Source organism: Falco peregrinus, chromosome 5 (assembly GCF_023634155.1).
Source record: "Falco peregrinus isolate bFalPer1 chromosome 5, bFalPer1.pri, whole genome shotgun sequence".
Taxonomy (NCBI): Eukaryota; Metazoa; Chordata; class Aves; order Falconiformes; family Falconidae; genus Falco; species Falco peregrinus.
The window spans coordinates 47,018,176-47,037,048 of NC_073725.1; the positions used below are offsets into that span (position 1 = coordinate 47,018,176).

The window sequence follows — 18,873 nt, forward strand, 5'->3', positions numbered from 1 at the left end:
TGTGAAAATGCCTTTTTAAAGTGGACAAAAATACACACTTAGATTTCTTTACAAATAAACAGAGAATGAGATGGGAAAATAGACCTGTAATCTTGAAAATTTCATCTCTGATGGCATAATGCTAAACAATATTCTGATTTGCTTCTGTATCTAATTTTCTTCCCCAAATTTATAACATTATTAGCAGGATGCTGTAATACAGCTAGTTACCACAGTAAATACAAGGAAATATACCTTAATATTTATTTTGGTTAGCTTTCAATTCTGTATTCATCCATAGTTAGCACATTAGTCACTCTGTGGTTACAGTCACTTCAACGATATATTTTATAGTAACTTGTTGACATTATGATGATAAAATTAAACTACAGTTAAATCTGGATTAAGCAACCACTCATGGGACTGTTAAAGGACAGGTATTTTAATAAAGATACAGAGTATTTTCTTTGAAAGCTGAAGGGAATCTCATAAAAGCTGAAATAATATGCTATCTAGTTTATATAAAAGATCTTAATATTTAACATTTAAAAGCTCAAATATTTAACTGCTTTTAAAGAATAGCTGAACTGCATATGTGTAATGTACAGAACATTATTAATAATCAAAATCTTAACAGGCATAAAAGTCACTCAAAATAGAAATGTAAACTTTATTATACGTAATTGCCATCTGGTGCTTCACTGTAAGTCCATAACAATATGTAAATATGCAGAGTTCAGAAGCAAAAGCCTTGATTCTGAACCACTGTGGCTCTATACCTTAATACAGCAGAGGCATCTCACAACAGACCTGGACCAAGATGGCCAGTGGCCACCTCTCCTGATCAAAGCCCTGTGCGTTGTTGTCGACTGTTCTTATTTGATCACTCATACAATTTAGAACAAGGTTTAGATTATTCTGTTCCCCAAAACAACCAAAAGAAATAGCTGGAGTTAAGAGGTGTTCCCATCCTGTGCAGGCCAGTCATGATTAGAGCAGAGATGAAGGGGTATGAAGCCGACATCACTCCTACAAAAAGGCAACTGCAATGTGTATGAGCAAAACATCTTCCTGGTTTCATCCACAGAACAGCTGATGTATGGTGTCTATAGAACATGTCTTAAGGACAAATAATTTTAATGAAATTAAACCCATTCAGAAGTTACTGGAATGTCTAGGTTGCAGTGAATTGGTATTTGCTATTTGACCAGTGCAGATAATTTTAAGGTGATAATTTTTTTGAATGAATTCTGTGGCTGTTTACAGTCAACAGTTGTTATAATAAAGACTTCTCATGTTATTTAAGAACCTTCATATCATGACGTCACTGAACATCATGAGATGTCTGTGCAAGACATGGGTTGCAGGTCTAGAAATATGCTCTGCTTTTTTACATGTATCTGAAACTAGCAAAGCTGTTAATCTGAAATAGTACTTCTCTTTCAAATTCAAACTTGATATTGAACATTTCCAGTAGAAACTTTGACATGAATTTCTTACACACACACACACACAGCCTAGACATCTGTTTGTCATATCTATCATCTTTCTCTGCTACAGTGTTATTTGCCAGAACTTTTGAGAACTCTAGTTTAATTGCCTGCCAATTTAGACCACAAATACAAATGTAAATAAACAAAGTTATACTGACTCTGTGTTGTGCTCACTGGTAAGATTACAGAGTTTAATTCTGGCAGAATGTAATCTTGTCTTTTTTGAAACCACAATTTAGCATGTTTCTTAAAACCTTCACTAGTTTCTGTGGACTGCTTTGATAAATAATATTATGTACCAATGACTCAAACTCCATCTGTTTGGCTAAAATAATTGTACATTTTAGTTTATAAGATTCTAAACCCTCAGTCTGAATGTTAGAGATGAAGTGTATGGGTTTTCAAATGGAAAGGGCAAATGAAAATCTAGTGGCAGTTAAAAGAATAAGCACTAGTCCTCTGTTTTTCAGTAAGAGAAAAAGAGTAACTTGAAAAAAGTTCCTGAAAAAGACGAATATACATAAAAGATATGGAGCAGCATCTCTTGTCAGTGGCCATGTGGCAGACTGAATATGTAGAACAGCATCATGCTGTCCACATAATAGTAAAGACGTTCTGTCACATAGTTGTGCTTTTTTTTAAGATAAGTCAACTATTTTTTTGCTGTGGGAGAAGCTGGCTGTGGTTCTTTATTTTACATAGCTCAATAGAGTCAATAAGAATCACTTAATTGCTTGAAGTTGCCTTCAAGTAAAGGTTCAGTGCAGGAAAGTAACACTTGTACCTTCTGCTCAGTAGTTGTAGAAGGTGAAGTGTCAACTAGGAAACACAGAAGAGATAAAATATATAAAAGACATATAGAAACTGTAGATTTACCTATGCTGATCTACTAGTCTCTGTCAGTGCAGGCTTCCTCAATAGAACGTATGATAAACATACAATATTTCCCTCAGATGTTTACTGCACTGCAGCAGAACACACTCTTTTTTATAATACATAATAATATTTTTTCCTTATATTAATTCCATCCTCTTCATTACATATTCTTGAATCTTTCTCAGCCTGTATGGTTTCCACATACCTGCTGCAAGTATAACCACATTCAAAATAGAAGACTGCTCAACTGAATATTTAGTCTCTAAGCCACACTTTGTTAAACACACATGCAGCTAATGAAATGTGAGAATATATCTGAAAATTCTCAGTCCTTATGAGGGCTTGACACTCCCTTTCAATTTTCTTGGTTTTTTCTGGGTGTCCAGTATATATGAAAGTCAACGATAGCAGAATCCAGAAAAATCATCATAGTTTTTCAAGTTTCTGTAGTGCCAAACTAACCAAGTAACTCTTTAAACAGTGCTTGTCTGTACCAGATGACAAAGAAAACAAGCCTCAAGACCTGCCAGCCAAATTTGTCAGAAGAAAAGCTATTAGTAGAAAAGAACTGGTCTCCTAGAACCTGTCAAGCCATTTGGAGGAGTAAGTGATTAAGAAATAAGGAATGTAATAGGGATCCAGGCAGGTGAACCAGGAAGAGCAGAAACAGCTAAGTATCAAGCTTCAGTGGGAAGCTTTCGTCACTACTTCTACTACCTTGAAGCTACAAGTGGCTTTGCTTTTCCTTCTTTCTAGAAGACAATCTTGGCACATCTCCACATCCTTGTTAGGATGTGTCTTTTTGGTTAAGAACTTCAGAAAATGATAACAGAAAAAGAATGAACTCCACAGTAGTTTTGAACAAGGCTACTTAGTGTTTTAGTCCCAAATTCTGTAAATGGAATGAAGTGATACTACTGGGTGACTTACTCTTCCCAAAAAGGAGAAGAGCAATCTGGATGACAACCTACAATTTCAGTTCCTGCTGTACAGCTCTGAGAGGAGGAGAAAGGAGAGGAATGGATGTCCCTTTTCTTTTCGCGGGTGGGTGGTGCTCTTAAGTGCTCTTAACCCTGTGAGAGGCAGAACACTCAACCAAGCAAATCATTTAAATGTAAATGGTTGCAAAGGTGTCAATGTTTTAACTCAGCATTGTTTTTAAATATTTTGCTGGATTATATCAAATTTATCCACACCTGGATGAATCAAGCCTTGAGAAAAGACAGCAGCATTATCTCTTCTACGAGTCTAACTAGCACAACACATCATGTACATGTCAGCCTTACTAATAATAATAATTTCTGTGTAACAGTTCTTTTGTAATATTAAAAAGTATATTCTACTTGTTCTAAGATCTTGCTTATTTGTTAATATTTTTAAATATTTTAAAAACATTTTAAAAGTTGAGAACCTTCAATAGAGAATATTTTTATATGAAACAAATTAGACATTTTATTCCTTTCTCCACTCTGCAAACTCTATACAATTTTTTCCCAAACAACCTGTATTCTCTCCTTCTTAGAAACAAGATGGACTTTATTCTATCACAATTTTAGCAGCAACTTGTGTTATGTTTTGTGCTTATACTGACCATATTCCACTATGAAGCTATCCATGCTGGCTGTTACAAGTGACAGTCCTGAGTACTGGAGTATGTCTGAGGTTTTATAAATATCAATTTGTACGTATTGGCATTTAAATTTAACAGTTGATGTCCAGTGTTAATTATGTTAGCTTAATACATTACTCTAAAGTCTGATTTTTAGTGAGATATGTCGTGAAAATTATTTCATTTATTTATACTTTTATGCTACATTACTAACTGTTCATACAACCCATGTTTACAGTTGTGTACCATCTAGCCTTTTGCCACTGGGTGACAGCCAAAGCATGAAAACAAAAGCCCTATTCAGGAAAAGAATTCCCTGCACTGCTATATGAATATCAAGTGAATTATGCAAATCAGAACAGGAGGAGCTTAATAAAACTCTCTTTCTGACCTTCCTTATACATAAGGAGGGAAATATGCTGAGAATCTTGAGGTAAATATCCCTGTAAGAGAACAGCACAGTAAGCACAGCAAATACCGACCTCAACATTTAACTGGAACACTTAATCATAAAACTCAAGGATCTTTGTAAGTTGTACAAACCTACGTCACACAATCAAAGAGAGCAGCTGTAAAAAGAGTCTTTTTCTTTGGTTTTGCAAAGGAATAGGGGAGAAAAAGGTCCAAAAAAAGTCTGAGTTCATAGAAGGAATGATGAAGAGGGACAAATCAGAGATAATACAAATAATACTCCTAATTTTCAAATTATTTTTCATGACTGTAAATATGTACCTTTCTTTTTAGAATTACTTTCTCTAACTTAGTCTATTATTTATGATTTGAGAACATATGTAAAAGGAGAAGGCAAAAGAGATACCTATCATGCAGCACTTTAAAGTGATGCTCTGTAACTTTCAGTTTTAACTTTAATAAAAGCAATTTACTAAAGGTTTATCTGATTTTCCCTAAAATGCAAAATCTTTACATTCTATGTATTTAATTCATGATTTTTAAAAATACTTATTTATTTAGGACATTTTACAGTAGGAAGTAACTAACCCATAAAGCCCTGTAGAAAACAAAAGGTAAAATATCCTTTTAAGTCAGATTAAAATTGACTGTATTTATGCCAGATTTACTAAAAAAATCTTTTTTTCCAATCTAAAATGCTATGAATATGAATAGCTTACATCATATTTTCAGGTTCTGTTGCACAAGCTCCCACTGCTTTGGTGACATTCACAAGTAGTGCCTGATCAGTTCCAGTAAGGTACTTCACTAGAGGTGGTATTCCACCACATTTACGGATAATGCTTCGATTTATTGGCTCTTGGCAACATTCTCCCAGTGCTCCAACGATATTTACAAGGACTTCTTCAGGCTGATCAGTAAGCAGCCCTACCAAAGCTTCTACAGTTTTATATTCCCGAAATCTAAAGGACAGCAATAAACCCAAAGTTGTTAGTTTCAGTATGTTACTGTGATAAGTTTTATAATTAAAGTATCATTATAATTTAAGTACAATGTTTAATTTATGTATGTAAATTATTTTGTTGAAGAAATCACAGTACAGGTAAACCATTCCAATGAATTCTTGAAAGTGTGACATACAGCATGATTTCTTACTCTACCTTTATATACATTTGTCTAATTTAGCTATCTAAATCTGCAGAGTAGTTTGTGGGGTTTTTAAAACTTGACATGTTCATGCAACATCAATAAATAGTTGAAAACATACTGGAAGACTGGCAAGTACTGTGGCATCCTAACTTCCAGCACTTTTTCCTGCCATGCTAGCAATAGCTGGAGTAGTAGTGTGTTAGACCCCCCTCCACCTCTTTGGACCAAAGGATCACCCTTACTTTTCACTAAATGTCAGCCTTTAGAGAGTTTGCCCTGACCAGTTCTACACTTAGTTCAGGCCTAATACCTACATTTTCATAAGGTCAGACCTACAGTTCTAGTACACTTCTATTTACTGTGTTAGATTCCATTTTGAAACTAAGAAATCAGTGGACAGAAATTTGAGTTGACTGCTATTATTAATACTTCCCTCATTCTTCATAGCACTTTTGGTACTGAAAATCAGAAATATGTTTTAAAAATCCTGAACAACCTATTCTACAAACAGGTGCATGCTAGACCTCAGAAATTCATCTTTCAGAACAGGACTTTATTCCTCAGTACTGGGGTAATCTTCCAAGTTTGTTTTGTTCAGAACTTGGAAGATACTTAACAAATAGTGTATCTTTGTTTCATACATTTTCTGTGATACAACTTGACAATTCTACTTGGTGTATCAAGCTAGATGTAACCTGCATATTATCTAATGGTTATGCTTTGATTTATAGCTTTATGTAAATACACATAGTTCCTCCCCTAAAGAGTACAGAGTTCTCATTTGTGTTTTCCCCGCAGTCCCTAGCTTCTGGAAGTGTCTACTTGAGCTACAAATACTCTGTATTTTCCGGGAATCAGTTGTACATGTGCCTTTTCTTTCATACAAAAGAAATTAGTATTTTTGAGATTTTGATGGCAAAACTAGAACTGTTTCAATAAAAGTTAAAACTTCCCAAGCTGGTTTATCAGTATAACAATTAAAATAACTGAGAAATGAGGAACTTTCATTTTTCATTATTCAAGCTTTTGCTTAAAGAGGAATCTTCCTCTCTTTGTTCCCTATAATTTGGAAGTATCCCTACAATATTTTTTTTTTTCAAAAGAAACCATCAACAGCATGAAAAAAGAGCAATAAAGCAAGCAAATAATTTTAAGCCCCCCCTGATTTTCTCTGGCTACTTTATCTGTGTTGCCTATCAACTGCTTCACAGATAGAACTGTATAAGCTGGCTCTGCAACGGGCTGGCTACACTCTGACAAAGCTGTTGGCTCGGGCCATCTTGTGTCCAGAAGAAGTAAGGCCGCTTGCACGCAAACTGGAATCGGAGCTAGTCACGTCCAGACACCTGTATCAGCTCGTTGCTGAGTCAGTACAACATCTCAGCAATGTACTTCAGGTATAGGAAACACCGTGGAGTAGTTCAAAGGTAAGCGGCCCTACAGGAACCAGCAGGGTCTTTTAGCTTTACCCTCATGCCAGACTCAAGCTCATCCCTCCAGATCTCCTCACATGTTTTCACATTATCCTCTCTCCCTGTTCCGTAGTGCCCTCCCACCTTCAGTTTGGATAGGGTTTACTGCTTCAGACTCAGCACTGAATAATACATGAATTCAGCTCAAGCCTGGAGCTGCGCCTGGCTAGTAACCTTCATGGAGCATCAAGCACTTGCCAAAGACATGTGAGTAGCCCAGCAAAAATCTGTTTGCATTTGGACAGAATTACTGGCTACAGCTATACTAATAAATAAAACAGGCAAGGGCTCATTCTCTAGGCCTGAGGACAAGAAGTACAACATAGCATCCACATGGCTGAAGTCTCTTATCCTCACAATTCAGGGTGGGCTCACCCATTCTGCTAATAGGAACAATCTGTTGCCTGCACTGCTCCTAAGGAGTGTCTGGGCATTGTCTGGGAGAGCGCTTGCTGGCACAGGCCGAACTGTGTAAAGGACTGTGCTAGCAGTTAAACAGGATGGATAATCAAAACACAGTGCCTGAACCTGAAAGGTTTGGCCCTGTTCAGTAGTATAGAGTGCGCCATTCAGTCCATCTCGTCACTGACTGATCCAGAAACAGGATGCCTCTGTGCAGATACCCAAAGCCCACAGAAAAGAAGGATTTCCTTCTGAAAAGCCAGGTTACTGTGCAATCAAGAATGCAAAAAGCAATAGGACATCAGTGGAGTATGTAAAGACCACAGCTCGGTATACCAGCAGTTTGGGAACTCATTTAGGACAGTAAAAGCCAGACTATAAGCCCTTATTACTGGAATTCTTTTTGATTTTTATCCAGCATATCTGCTTGTCTAGCAAAGTACACTAAAATTAGGGCTGCAGGAAGCGGTTACCTCTTACTTATACTCCTTCCAGCCTCTGAATCTTACATTCCTCTGCACAGAGCAGCCTAAGTTCAGCAGGAAACCTAGCACAGACTCCAGGATTATTTTTTTTTTTGAGGTAAGGTGCATGAATCTGATAACTGAATTCTAGATGAGGGGGTCAATTATTCTCAGTCATTAAGCTGTTTCATGAAAGGTGGAGGATGCTAATGCCTGCTGTCACATTCTCAGCTAATCACTCAGGATCCTGATACTAAGAGGTTGTAGTACCTATGGTACTCTCACCAGTTAATTCCACACAATTAGAAGCTGGGTGTCCACACTAAGCTACTTTTCTGAGCCCCCTGTATAGTCAAGGAGAGAGGCATCTACGCTAATTATCCTAGATTGCAGTATATTGCTGAAGTAGGTGGACCTAATGTGTATCAGATATCTACCCTAGAATGAGATAATTTGCTCTCCACCTCTCTTGACATAAAACATTAAAGCTAAGTGTGCTAACTCTCTCTACCATGCAGCAGTGATTCCAGTTTGTAAGCTACAGAAAGGAGTGGGGATATCAGATATGCCCATGAGTCAAATGTTTAGTATGTGCTAGTACACCTCCTGATTCAGCGCCCTACATCTTAACTATTCTTTAGAGGCACCAATTGTCCCCACTGACTCTTAAGACTCTAGGAACTTAACGCTGTCTCCACTGTATCCTGATGAGGTAAAGTGACAATTTTTTAAGTACTGTAAAACCTAAGTTGAAAGCCCAACCGATTATAAAGTATGTTTTTGAAGAATTACGGCACAACAATTTTGAAAATTAAATAGAGGCCCATAAAATCAAAACATGATAATGCAATATATGTTTGTAAAATTAAATTGTTACTTTGACACATTTTCTCCACTGATTGCGCATTTCCAGATTGCTCCTGTCACAGCTGCTAAAAGTTGTTTGTTTTCAGAGTTACCAAGCAGAACAGATAATGGTTGTAGACCTCCGTGCTGTCTAACAAGGTCACGTGTTTCCTTATCTTCTGCACACTATACAAAAAAATTAAACATATGTACAATGCAAAATGTGCAAAATTATGTCTTCAAAAGCTAGGTGTATTATGTTATAACTAGTAAAAGCTAATACAGAAGAAAACATAAGTATTTTATTAAAGTATCTGAATATGCTAACAACTCAGAGGTGGACAGTAAACCATTGCTGTATATGCAGCAGTGCTTATACTGTCACATTGTCCACCTTGTCGGCAAACAAACATAAAAACCCAAAGTAGCTCTTTGCACAGTACACCTCGCCTCTCTCTGTTGGTTACCTGTGCAATTCAGGGCTTGCACACAAGAACAGCAAGTACAAACTTAATTACAGTATTAAATATGCAGCTAAAATATTCTAATAAGATTTATCCAAAGACCATCAACATTTTCATGAAGTAATTTCTTACACATTAGAGAACTAGTAAAACTAAGAAATATTAAAAATGACAACCACATAAAACCAAAGGGCTAATCCTGGCTGTGATCTACTGATTATAATAATACAATTACCTTAAATATGGCACTTGCACAATGCATCTGAAGCTCCTCATGTTCACTACTCAGATTTTTGACAAGGTTCTCAATCATTCCTTCTGTCCTTATTGCAAGTCTGTAACTTGGCTAAAAAGATAAACTGAATCTTTTAAATCCTATCTATTAACAAATAACACCAGTCACAATTCTAGGCTTTGATATTGGGAATCTTCGTACTTTAAGAACAAGTAATCTGCATTGCCTTGAAAATACTATTGATGTTCTCAAAGTTAATCAGATACATAAATTCTCTGCAGTGCTCTTCAAATCACCTGTAAAACCAGGTGCTGCGATTTCTATTTTGTAGCCACCTGGCTTAAACAGAATTCAGTATATTCTGAACTGTGTCCAGACTCCCTGCTCAGAGCCAAGGAAAAAAAAAGGTGCTTCAGAATGGGATCAAGAAGTACCCACTCATTTCATCAAGAGCCAGCAGCCAAAACAACAGATCTGTTCCTAGAACAAAGTTAGAAAAACATGTTCTAAGAATTGAAATTTTTTAGTGATCTTTTCTTCCAAATTTTAACCCAAAGGCATTGTAACAGGGGACCATTATTTAAGAGATGGGAAACACCTGTGTAAGAGATCCATTTAGTGTTATTTCCAAATCTGGCCATATGAGAAAACCTCAAAAACATCACCTTCTCAATATAGACTTACTGAAGCTAAAATCTGCTGGGTTGCTGTCTCGTGGAGCATGCATAAACTTGTGTAGTTCAAGAAGCTAATTTTGAAAATACAAAGTATTTTATAACGTAAAATCTTTTGAAAAATCATGTCTTACATGTCTTAAATTCACCAAGGGAATTTATGTATATTTTTGGCCATAATGCAATACACTTTAACTTCAAATATGATTCTACAAACGGAGAAATAACCACTCATCTTATATGCAGTGGTAAAAAATACTTGTATTCAAATTTAAAAACGGAATCACATATATTCTTCTTTTTGCAGTTGATCAGACACCATCTTACGCAATTCACAAGGACATTGTAAACCACACTGCCCTGCACTGTATTGGAACACCTTGGCCACACCTGTAGGTTAGTTTTGTAGAATTTAATTGTACTGATTAACCAGAATATAGCATCTGAAGTTGCCAAATTTGTCAAGTATGATGAAAAAAAAATGAGAAAAAAAATGAAACTGACTAGGGATTTCATTTCTATATATCTTCTTTCACAAACTACCCCTAGTCTTTTAAATAAAACATGCTGGTCTGTACTTCCTTACAAGATGTGACCTCAAAAATACTTTGACCACACAAAGCATCCACCTCCTGATGTGATAATGGCCCTGATTTAAATGACAGACAAATGTGATGCTTCCTTTTAGTAGCCAATTGTTTTAATGATTAGAAATAACTTAGCTATATGTGTTTACTTAGCTATAGGTGTTTACTTACCTCTGAGGCACATTCTTGTAGTGTCCCCACTACTGGGGTTAAGATGTTTGCATGTGAACATTTGAGCCATCTAGCTAACAATGGAATGCCACCAGCTTTACGGATTGCTTCTTTATTTTTGGTGCTTTTGCTGCAGCTCCAGAGCGCCAAAGCCCCACAGCGTGCTATTTCAGTATCATTTGCTTGGTATAGTGTTGGACTGGTTGATCCCACTGAAATACCTTCCAACAGCCCAACCTGAAAAAAAACCACTTTTTTTTTTCATTATCTGAAGGGATTAGGTATTATACTGCTTTTTAATGATGGTAAACACTACTGCAAGAATCATGTACACAACACGTGATGTGTTTTTTTGACAAAAATAAGACAAGGGTACAAATTTTAATGTCTGCTTACCAATCTCTTGATTCCTCCATGCTGCCTTACTGTCCTTCGTGCTAGTTTAAATCTAGCAACATTAGCAATCGTTTCAGCTGCCAAACATTTTAGATCTTTATCTGGAGAGTCCAGTATTTTCACCATGATCTGTAAGCCCCCAAGATCTGCAATTGCATGTCTGATCAGTATATTTTGACTAATTTCCTTCAGGATTTTTAATGAACCAATCTAAATAATGGAAAATAATAGAAGTTAAACATTATTTAAGTATACATAAAAGTATTTAACATGCTGGTTTATCCAAATCATTTTATCTTTTAAATTGAATCAGAAGAAGGAAACTGAAAATCAAGGAAATTTATGTTTATCTAAAAAATCCTTGAAATCAAGAAAATACAGAAATGAGAAATCAATTTGCATTATACTATATAACTTTGAAAACTGAAAAAAATATTCTAATAGAAAAAGCATATTCGTTTCTCTATTTGACAAAGCTACTTACTTGGCATTTAATTTCTTCTGTATCGAGTAAATTAATTAACACTTCAAGACATCCAAGGTCTTTGATGGCCAACTGACAAGTTTCTTGAGCCAGATTGAAATCTCTCATCAAACACAATGCAATTACAGTAGCTGTAGGATTACCTCCCTAAAATAAAGCAAGTCATTAACAAATGTGTAAAGTGCATTTAATACAAAACAATCTCTTCTTCAATACTAGCAGAACTACTACTAAAAAAGAAACATGTTAAGATTATTTTGACTCTATGGTGTTAAATAATGCAGACATAGTAAGAAATAGAATTATTGATAAAGTCTGCAAATGGCGTAAAGATTGACATGAGAGTGAACAGCACAGGTGACAAACGACTAATATGGCCTGCTGTGAACGGACCAGTAAACTGGGCAGTCAAGTATTATGAGTTTTGTAATGAGTGTTTGCAGTTAGCAGAAGAACACACAGTGAAGACACAGACATTTCAGAGAAGCTATCTGCATTCTTTGCATTCATATTCACTCTGGAAGAAACCAAATTGATTCTGATGGGAATTTTCCATTGTGGACATTTCAGAGGATTTTTCTGAAACTGAAGCCAGTGTAAAAAAACTCTGACATTATGAACAGTAACAAATTGCCATGATTAGAAGGTTCTCAACTGAGTTATAAAGGAAACAGGATAAAATAGTTGATTCAGTAGAAGTGGCATGTATCTTCTTGCTTCAAACCGTCCTGTTACCAGTGTCCTGGGAATGTGGTGTCAACTCTGAAAAGAGTTCAACGGTTATCCAAGGCCTTTTAGCCAAATATCTGTGCTGGACAAATTGGTAGACTGCAATAAAGAACAGAATTAGCAGATATCTGTCTAAATATTATATTCTTGCAACAGTATGATATACTTAGAGTCACTGTGGATCTGTTAAGAGAAGCCCTACCTCACAGAATTTACCAAGCTTGTGGTAATGGAGATTTAGTTGTTATGTCTAACTGGACTCCATAAGGATTCTGACAATGTCCCTCCCTGATAGCTTTTAAAGAAACCAAGCCACTATATTATAAGAGGAAAGGTTATTGCATTGATTGAAAAGAATGACTAAAGGATAGGAAACTGAGGATGGGAGCAAGAAGTCAGTTCAATAAAGGGATGTGATTTCGTGGAGTTCCACAGATCTGTGTGGAAGTTAAGCAATTCAACATACTCGTAAATACCCTGAAATATGAAAGGAGTAGTTATGTGACAAAGTTTGCTGATGATATTATGATTCAGGGCCAGTTGTGACAAACCGCTAAAGAACTTTCTAAGATTGAGAGGGCAATAAAACAGCAAATGAGAAAATGAGAAGTCATGCGCATCAGAAAAAACAATCCTAACTCCATAGATGAAATGGTAAGTTTTTCAGCCGACCATTACAAATCAGAAATGGTATCTGGAGGTTAGGGTAGATGGTAATCAAAAAACAAATGAAATATTAGGACTTCATTGGGAAAAACTGTGAACAGAGAATGTCACTATACAACAGTATAAATCCATAGTAACCTTCATGCAGTTTTGCAGCCTTAGTTTCAGGAAGGTCACTATAGCACTCAAAAACCTTCAGCAAAGAGCAGCAAAGATAACCCAAGGTATCTTAATTTAGAAAAGGGATGCTTGAGGGATATGATAGACTCATAGAATGGTTTGGCTTGGAAGAGATCTTTAAGATCATCCAGTTCCAACCTCCCTGCCATGTGCAGGGACACCTTCCACTAGACCAGGTTGCTCAAAGCCCCATCCAGCCTGGCCTTGGATGCTTCCAGGGATGGGGCATCTACTGCTTCTCTGGGCAACCTGTTCCAGTCTCACCACCTTCACAGTGAAGAATTTCTTTCTAATACTTGATTTAAATCTACCCTCTTTTAGTTTAAAGCCACCACCTGTTTACAGTATTAGGGATGGCACTGAGCACAATAGATAGGGATTGACTGCCCAATATCTCTTTTTTAATACGGATATAATCTCTTTTAATAATGAAGTATAATAGGATTTAGGTTAAAATAAATAAAGGGAGTTGATTCTTCAAATGAAGTAACAGACTAGTGGAACTAGTTGTGAAAGGATTCTGCGAAATTAAGTTGTCACTGAAGGTCAGTAAAAACGTAAATATCTCATTCAATTTTCAGATCCCTGGGCTAAAAACAAGTGGTAGCTTGGAAAGTATTAGAAAGCTGTGTGTTTGCCCTGTTCTTACTTTGCCTGCGTATTCATTTATGGTTCTGGGTTTCTTCTGTCTTGATAGAATATGAACAGAGTTTCACACTACTGTAAGTTATGCCGTCAAGTTTCCGACATCCATGTAAATTAGAGGTCAGGACATCTGAACTGCAAAAGATTAACCACAGAAAAAAACCCATCCCAATCATCATGTCTCCCTCCTGTTGCAGTAAGGTTATTGCAATACAGTCTTTTGATCTGCCCAATACAGTTTCTTTTATGTCTAAAATTAAAGTCATACACTTAAAAACAATGAAAACAGGATATAGCTCAATGTAGGAGTTCTGTCCTGGAAATCAGAGCATATAGACTTGGGATGTTGAATAGGAATTTGAGACTACAGTGTAAAATTTGATTAAAAGGATGAACTTTGGGATGTAGAATTCAAAGTACTGTATAGGAACATAGGTACTGTCTTTTTAGGCACTCGTTCAACTACTACTGAAATTCTGTGTCTAATTTTCCTTTTCACAGTTCTAGAAGGAAAGTGAAAATATGGAGATGATTCAGAGGAAAGAAATAAAAATGACTGCAAGCCTGGAAAATAGTTGCATTAAGACAGAAATGAAAAGCACTGTTTAATTTATTAAAAAGTAAATTAAGGTATGATTTATTCATAGTGAATATCTCTCTGTGAGGAATAGGAATGTGATCACGAGAGCTCTACAGTCTAGCACAGAGGTTTCATTTGAAATTAAAGGTACTAAAATTTAGATGAGGAATAAAGTGCAAGATCTCCATTGTGTGGTTAATTATCCTTTGGAAGAAATTACTCAGAGTGATGATAAGTTTTCCAGCAGTGGAAATTTTTTCAGTCAAGATTGGATGTTTTACTAAAAGATAAGCTCTATTTCAGTCACAGCTACTAGACTGAAAGCAAGAAAGAGATCAAAGGATACACCCTATGGTATGCAGAAAGTTAAAACATATGATAACAATGGATTCTTTTGAACCTATAGTCCAGATTTACTATTAATCAAATCAAGGATGGACCCAGCTGCACAGAAATTAGAAGTGCTGAGCTACCATGTAGCTGCGACAGAAGCTAGCATGCTTGAGCGATGCCAACTGGTGCTAGTGTGGAAGTTACAACTTAGCTCACCCAGCAGATCAAACTACAGTATCCACCTCCCACATGCCTCTGAATTCCAAGGAGGCTTTGGCTCTCACCCAGATCTGAATTGTACTGCCCACGTCCATCTCTTTCAAATAACAGTTTTGAAACTGTAAAGGACTTTGAGTCAACCCTTTCCAGAGGAAAATATTTTGGTAAATTCTGCACATCATATTGAAATACAGAATACTGAAAAACTGAGTAATGTCTGCTAATAAGTAGATCTAACAAATCCACAAATTTAGCAGCATATTTCTTAGAGGTAAACAGAAACACTAAGACAAAGTAAAAATGTCTTTAACATGCTCTACAACAGATACTATAAATGTAGTAGAGAATTGCAAGTGAGAAAATACATCCAAAAGGAATGTGAGAAAAACACTTCATATAGTTTCAGATCAGTAACTTGCACCTTATGCACCTGCTAATCAACAAAGTGTATGTAGATGGTGCTTCATAGAGATTTTTTACTTAAAATGTCTTGTAACAATAGATATTCACATAATTTCCCCACAGAAAACTGTTAAATATAATTTTTTAACATCTGTAACATACAATGTCCTAAAGGAAGATTCCTACAATTTTTTATGTTGCCTTTTTTAAATCATTGTTACCACCTTGACTTCAGAAGAAAATGAAACATGTCTTGCTTTAAGAACATAATTTGATCTATTTTGAAAATATGTCCTAGTTAATAAAATATTTTTATATATTTCTCAATTTTTTCCTAGAGAAATCAGTTTATCCACACATATCAAAATCTAAACTTTTTTTAAAAAATCTATACAATATAATTACAAACTTACACAGGATATTCTGTAGCTCAAAAGGACTAACAGCTGTCATTTTATGAAGTTTGTGGTCTCTTCATATAGCTTAGTCTTTGAGATTTACTTTGCTTTGTATTATAAAAATTTTGCAATGGGTCTTTAAAGAGAAAACTTGTCTTTTTATTATTTTATATAAATGTAAGAAGTATATTGCTAACCTGACAAGCAATGTCTCTTCTTTTGAGGAGTGCTTCTCCTACAGTGAAACTACATTTATACATAACATAGTAATTCATAATTCACCTATTTTACATGTATAACGATACATGTGCAACATGGATAATGACTGGCATATGACATTTAATAGAGACCAGGTTTTTAAAAAATAAACAACTTTTAATTGTCTTATATTCAATAAAAAATAAAGCTGTATATAAAATATACACTCATTTAATTTTTTCAGCTTAAAAAATGCACACTACTTTAAGTGTTTTTAAAGTAAAACCACAATAAAATATTTTTCATATGTGCTGAAGCATCAGTTCTACAAAATAAGAACTATTACCGATGGTTTCAACAATTATTTTTTGCTTCTTGAGGTTATTATTACAGTAAGTCTTGCAGTACTTACAGCACAGATTTTAACATGCATGGAAGTAGTTATCTCTCCATTAAGTTGACATAAAATCTACATCAAGTTGTTATACCATCTGAAATCTGATATGCTGGATGCAAAATAAACTCTACTGGCAGATCAACAACCAATTTTAAGGCTTGAAATTAAACACAGACTTAGATTAATATGTGCCTCTTCCTATATAGTGGTATAACATATATATCCACAAATTAAATGAAAATAAAACAGTACCACTGCTACACTATCAGTAAAACATCTTCTCTGCAACGTATGTGTAATGTCTCTATAATGATACTCAGAGCTCACTGATGAGAATTACAGAACTATAATGTGTAGCAAAGCCTGGCTTTCTTTTGCTTTTACTTTTGAGGTGTTTAACAGACCACTTTTATAATAAAATAATGCACAGATTAATATAGTTAAAACTTTTCATGTATGTATACAGAGGCAGTTGTTTTAGATGACTATAAGATTGTATGTAAATTTGGTATCTGTCAGTCCAATCTCACAGGTTTAGTCACCACTATATTAGAAACATCTTTATTTTCTCTATATATGACTACATGCATCAGCTAGTCCATTCTGAATGCGCAGCAAGATGAAAGATGCGCTAACTTTTGGCTGCATCCAGAGCCCCTTTTCACTGGCTTGCTTAGTGTCCTGTCTTTGTCTATTTAAAAATCTTTGGGCCTTCAGAAATTCTTCCTTATGATCACAGGGAATGCTGGATACTGTTTCTGAAGTATTCAAGTACCTTCTGACACCTTCTGGCAGAAAAACATTCAGATACAGCATGCGTGACACACACTGCTCAAAGATCTAGTGAAAGATGTCCCAGCCCATGGCAGGGCATTTGGAACTAGATGATCTTTAAAGGTCCCCTCCAACCCAAACCATTCCATGATTCTATAATCTCAAGTTACAGTGGCTCCGTAACAACAACAGTGACAGAAAACAGCTAACCACTTAGTTACTGGTGCTATTACTTAGTAAAATTAGTATTCAAGGTCATCCTAGGGCTTCCTAGGCCACAAGAGAGTTCCAGTGGGAAGAAAAAACCAAAATTAGCTATAGGGACATATTTTAATATTCTTAAGCATTTCCTTTTTTTCTCTGTAAGTTTCTTAAATGAATTTTACAGTGAAAAGAACTGGCAAAGATGGCTTTGTGCTTATTTTGCAACCACTACCTCCTAAAGCAGCTGAAACCACCTTGATTCCCAACATAAGTCACAACAGCTTGAAGGTCAGTTGCCCAGGTCATTGCACAGATACACCAATGACTTTAAACGGCAGTGTATCAAATAGCAATTAAATCAAAGCTAGCAGGAGGCCAGAAATTCATCCATTGTTGTTTTGTAAATTCAGGAAACCAGAAGGTATGATATAATGGGAAAGAAGGAAAGATAAAGCTCAGAAGAGTCATCGGTGCCTTTAAAAAAATATTTATCAGGTACAAAAGCAAAAATCTCACTGAGGATGAAGAACAGGAAGTATAGAAAGAGATTAATCAGGCAAAATCATGAGCTCTTCAGTTGGCTAACACTTAGGGAGCATACAAAGAGTGAGGACAATACCAAATAACTACTAAGAATGAAAAAAAAAAAGAACCACAGAAGGACCAAACCCAAAATGTAACTACCAAGGGACATACAAGTTAAACCAAACATTTTATTTGATACTTCCATAATAATCAAGCAGAAAAAACTGTTAGTCGATGGCAAGCTTTCAACAAATGAAACCAAGAAAGCCAAAAGTGCTAATGAGCCTTTTTTTTTGCATTAGTCTTTACCATGTACTAGTAACATATACTTAATGTCAATGATGACATAGTCAACACTCTGCTTATGCTAAGGACATAACTAGTCAATAAGTACTTAGATAACTTAGCTGTTTTCATACTAGCTGAGCTTAATGGAATCTGCTCTATGGTGCTGAGAGCATTGGCTGATGCCAAAGACCATGCTTAGTTGGCAGATTTGCAGAAAAAAATCTGACCTGGTGTTAACAATGGAACACAACATACGTATTACCTATCAGTATCATAGTGTTGTCAGACAAAAAAGCAAACTTTACAGAGAGGTTTATAACCAGATTTGTTACCTGTAAGATGCAAGAAATCATCCTTCTTCAGTTGGTACTGAAAAAAACACATTAAGTACTAAGTTCAATTTAAGTATCATACTTCAAAAAAGACACTGACCAACTTGAAGACCAGAGGACAGCAAAATATCTCAAAAGTATAATCTACATGGTAAAAGGAAGGAACTGGAGGTGTTTACTCCAAAGATGAAGAGACTAAGAAGGTGGTTTAAAGAACAGCTACAGAGACAATCATCTGTTCTCCAGGTCCATTGTGAGTAAGACAGGAAATAATGGGGTTCTAGGTATTAG

At 35.7% G+C, this 18,873-nt stretch overlaps 1 protein-coding gene across 1 annotated transcript in view; it reads right to left on the reverse strand.

Annotated features, from left to right (window-relative positions):
- ODAD2 (outer dynein arm docking complex subunit 2) overlaps positions 1 to 18,873 on the reverse strand; it is an 87,288-nt gene that overhangs the window by 43,078 nt on the left and 25,337 nt on the right. Inside the window, exons 11-16 of the mRNA XM_055805570.1 lie at positions 11,713 to 11,859; positions 11,229 to 11,438; positions 10,833 to 11,069; positions 9,401 to 9,511; positions 8,733 to 8,887; positions 5,088 to 5,330 (exon numbers count right to left, since the gene is read on the reverse strand). Coding sequence (XP_055661545.1) covers positions 5,088 to 5,330; positions 8,733 to 8,887; positions 9,401 to 9,511; positions 10,833 to 11,069; positions 11,229 to 11,438; positions 11,713 to 11,859 — 1,103 coding nt within the window. The remainder of the gene's footprint in view (positions 1 to 5,087; positions 5,331 to 8,732; positions 8,888 to 9,400; positions 9,512 to 10,832; positions 11,070 to 11,228; positions 11,439 to 11,712; positions 11,860 to 18,873) is intronic.